The 3,805-nt window shown below is 51.5% G+C and overlaps 1 protein-coding gene across 1 annotated transcript; it reads right to left on the reverse strand.

Annotated features, from left to right (window-relative positions):
* Nucleotides 1-342: 342 nt before the first annotated feature.
* Nucleotides 343-2,884, reverse strand: LOC149987795 (uncharacterized). The gene has a single exon (XM_090255582.1). It carries the CDS (start codon nt 2,320-2,322, stop codon nt 799-801), a length of 1,524 nt encoding a protein of 507 aa, XP_090111708.1. The 5' UTR covers nt 2,323-2,884; the 3' UTR covers nt 343-798.
* Nucleotides 2,885-3,805: the final 921 nt, after the last annotated feature.

Raw genomic sequence — 3,805 nt, forward strand, 5'->3', positions numbered from 1 at the left:
GGCCTAACATGCTATGTTACTGCCAGCAATTTAATCTACAAATCGGGGTAATACCCCATGTTTAATCAAAACAAATATACATGTGAAAACCGCGGTTCAAATAGAAGACCAAAATGAATATTGGAAACTGGCCACTCAGTAACCGAAAGCAACACAAGAACATGTGCTTCAACACTTCGTTCACACACACCAAAGGTGCAAACTTCGGCGTGGTTTGAATGAAATGAGGTTAGCGTCAAAACCATTCTGAATACACGCAGCCTGATCACACAGGATAAGCTTGAACAGATTGCCACACAGAAGAAGACTCAGGGATATATCAGTGGGTGTGAAACAACCATATCGGCGAAAAACCAATGAAATTAAGCGTTAATTACGTAAACGGTTTGTATACATTCGTACAAGGAAACACGAGCAGGCTTTTAACGAGCATTAGCTTGCAAATGCCACGTGAGAAAACTCTCTCAATCAATAAACACCCCTTGTTATCAAAAAATGAGGTTCTGGACCTCCAGCTCCCGAATAGCATTAACTCTTCTCATGGGGTCAACACGTCAAAACCAACTCCTCATCAACTCTACCCTACTCCTACAATGCCCATATTGGATGCGCTCTGCCTCCAAACTCTGGCTCCCTAAACCCCCAATCCTACAAAAATCTGCTGGTCCTCAAATCAAGTTCCCAACCACAATCAGTTCTCTTCTCACTTTGCGGTAAGCTTCTCGCATCCCCACCTCCACCCACGCTCGCCTTCCACGCCCCAGCGCTGGGTACGCACTGCCAGTGCACCCCAATTTTCTAGAGCACAAGAATGTCTGAGCCATTCAACCAATCGAAGCTCTCCCTCCCGTCGCAGTCGAACTCCAGGTACTCCACGTCGTCCCCCAAAAACTCCAACCCCGCCCCGAACTCCACCATTCCAGCTCCTCCGTCGTCGCCCACACCCACGCCCACGCCCGCCCAGTCCATCATGAAGTCGTCCGACAGAAACACCTCCCCCAACCCCGACCCACTTTGCACCTCCACCGTTCCATTGCCCTCCTTCGCCCTCTCCGACTCGCAGCTGTTCCCGTACGAGCTGCTCGTCACCAGTTCCTCTCCGCCTCCTCCTCTCCCCACCCGCTCGCTGCACCCCGTCAGGCTCGAGCATGGCGACCCCTCCGACTCCTCCATGCTCGGCGACGACGAGCAAGGGGACCCCATCCAATACCCGCACTCCTCGCTCCAGTTCTCCAACTCCTCGCTCAAATTCCCCAGCTCCTCGCTCAAATCGTCCAACGCCACCTCCCCGCTCATCGCACCCTCCTCAATGCTACCGCATCCACCCGCCGTCTGCAACTCCTCCTCCTCCTCCCCCTCTTCCACCTCTCCCCTCCCACACCTCTCACCCTCCTCCTTCCCCCGCCACCGGCCCTCCTCTCCCTTTCTGCTTTTCGCACACGACGCCTCACATCCGGACATCGTCATCGTACGCACTACCGCCCCAGATTGCTCCAATTCCCTCTCCTCGCTGAAATTCGTGTGCGCCGACGGCCCACGAATCTCCCGCGCGGCTTTGTCATACGCCTGAGCTGCTTGCTCCGCGGTGTCATACGTCCCCAGCCATAGCCGGACTCCTTTCGAAGGGTCCCGGATCTCCGCCGCCCACTTTCCCCACGGTCTCTGCCTCACTCCCCTGTACTTCTGAGGCTTTCCGTGTATCCCCGTTGCAACCAAGGCGCCCTTCGTTTGTCGCTTCGCTGCCACTGTGGGTTTAGCTGTGGACACAGTTGTGCTTCGACCCACGGGTGCCCAACCGGCTACGCTACCCTTCGCGGTCTTAGCAGCAGGCGTGGCTGGCTGTGCGTCCTTGGGCATTTTCTTCTCCGGCATCTTGAGAGCTTTCTTTTGCGATTGCCAGGATTTCTTGTAAAATCTGGAGGACTCCAACATTGCGTCTCCGTCGACAGGGCTGGCATAGCTTACCGTGCACTGCATGGCTTCAGCAGTGAACACGCTGTGATAACTGGGCACCTCAAGCTCATCAACCTCACTGTCAGATGACGACTCGTCCACCATAGTGGAAATGTGAATTTCCTGTAGCCTCCTGTGAGGATTGCGCACGGAGTGGAAGTTATCCTTCTCGTCGCTGGACGAATCTGTCGCGTCGGGGTCCGTGCATATAACTCTAACTCTCTTTGGAACTCTGTGATACCTGGTAGTCTGAGCACTCGAATTATCGTAGGGGGCAGAATACTCACGCTTAACAGTTTTTCCAGACCTGATGGTCGACAGTTTCCTTTTGAAAGGAGAAGATGAGGCGAGCTGGTCACATCCTTGCATTTTGCCTGACGTGCTAAAATCCCTTTTAGGACTGCTTAAATTCCAATGCAAAGGATTACGACAAAAACTCACACACTACCACGCTTTGAAATGACTCGTCCTTAAAAGTTTATTTTTTCACTGATTACTCACCGATGCCTTAAACCCTCGGTTGCGACTGTCAACGCAGACTACACCAGCTCGCACCAAAATATTCATTCTGCGCTCTAGTGCTTCGACCCAACCTTTTAAAGTTAGCTTCTCTTGGGCTGCCCAGTCCCAATGACAACCAAACCGCACAACCCCTTCTACAGTCTTGCAGAAATATCCCTTTTCTGCTGAATACAACAATATTTCGACAGAGCCTCACGGACGGGTCGGATTGCCAAAGCCCGGTGCTGACGGTACTTCCTTGGCAAAGAGTTGTATCTAGCAGACTCAGGCTTGTGTCGATGGGCGTAGACAACGATCAACGCGGAGGGCAGAGAGGAAGTTGACGCAGATGGGCGAACACAAGAGAGGGAGTAGAATGGAAGATCAGCTTTGTACTGGTGACGATGGAGGGGGGTTGTTAGCGAGGGCGTGGGGTCCGCACTTCCCCTGCTCCCTGTGCTATTATAAGAAACTATAGAAAGCAGCTGGTCGTGCTTTCATCCTGGTAAATGGTGTTCCTTGCCTCCGTCTACATCCGTCATCCACGTCTAGTAGCTCTCGGTTACCAACCTCAGCGGCAGGAACCCACAGTTACCGCAACTCACGGCTTATCCCAGTCCTCCATGGCTCGGTGACCCATCGCCGCTGCAGAATGTGCTGCTCCTACGTGCCGGACTTGAAAAGCTCTGCATATCATTTTGCTTGCGTTGGGTGCAGAGGGGAGGAACTTAAAGCTGATCATCAATAAGCGCGGAAAATGTATCATTACTCCCATCACTTTGACTGCCAAGCCTGTGCTCCATATCCCACCACACTGGCAGTTTCAGGCTCCATGTGCAAAGTCGCGTGCTTATCGATCCCGGTGGAAGTCAGAACCTGTGCCCGAAATGGAGAAGACGGTGGGAAAGAGGAAAACGCTGGCCATGCGTGGCAGTGGGCTTCGTTCTCCTCTGCAACAATGTCTTGGCAATCCAAGTTGAATCAGTATTAGGATTCTTCTTTACTTTATTTATTTTTTAATATTTTTGACAGGCCGGCTAACCCAGATGCGTTTCAACTCGTGAAAGTACTTAGACGGTGATGTGGCTGTCCCAAATTGAGAATCATCATGTTAGCACTGAAGTAAGAGTAAAAAGTTGGGTCTATTTTGCGATTATAAGATAAGTTCGATGAGGAACGCTAGTTCGAAATGTGAAGTAGGAGTAATGTGGTCCAGGATATAATATAAGACTGGCTTTTTTGCAACCTTCTGCTTGGATGGACGCTAAATCAATTGGTACTTCTGTTTTTGTCCACTCCAATCTGCGTTAGGCGAAGAGCGTCATTTACACAACAAGAGGGGTGCAAAAAA

Source organism: Physcomitrium patens, chromosome 14, assembly GCF_059467195.1.
Source record: "Physcomitrium patens ecotype Gransden chromosome 14, ASM5946719v1, whole genome shotgun sequence".
NCBI lineage: Eukaryota > Viridiplantae > Streptophyta > Bryopsida > Funariales > Funariaceae > Physcomitrium > Physcomitrium patens.

Coding starts and splice junctions, on each gene's coding strand:
- LOC149987795 (XM_090255582.1), bottom strand. CDS start 2,322: ATGCAAGGATGTGACCAGCTCGCCTCATCTTCTCCTTTCAAAAGGAAA.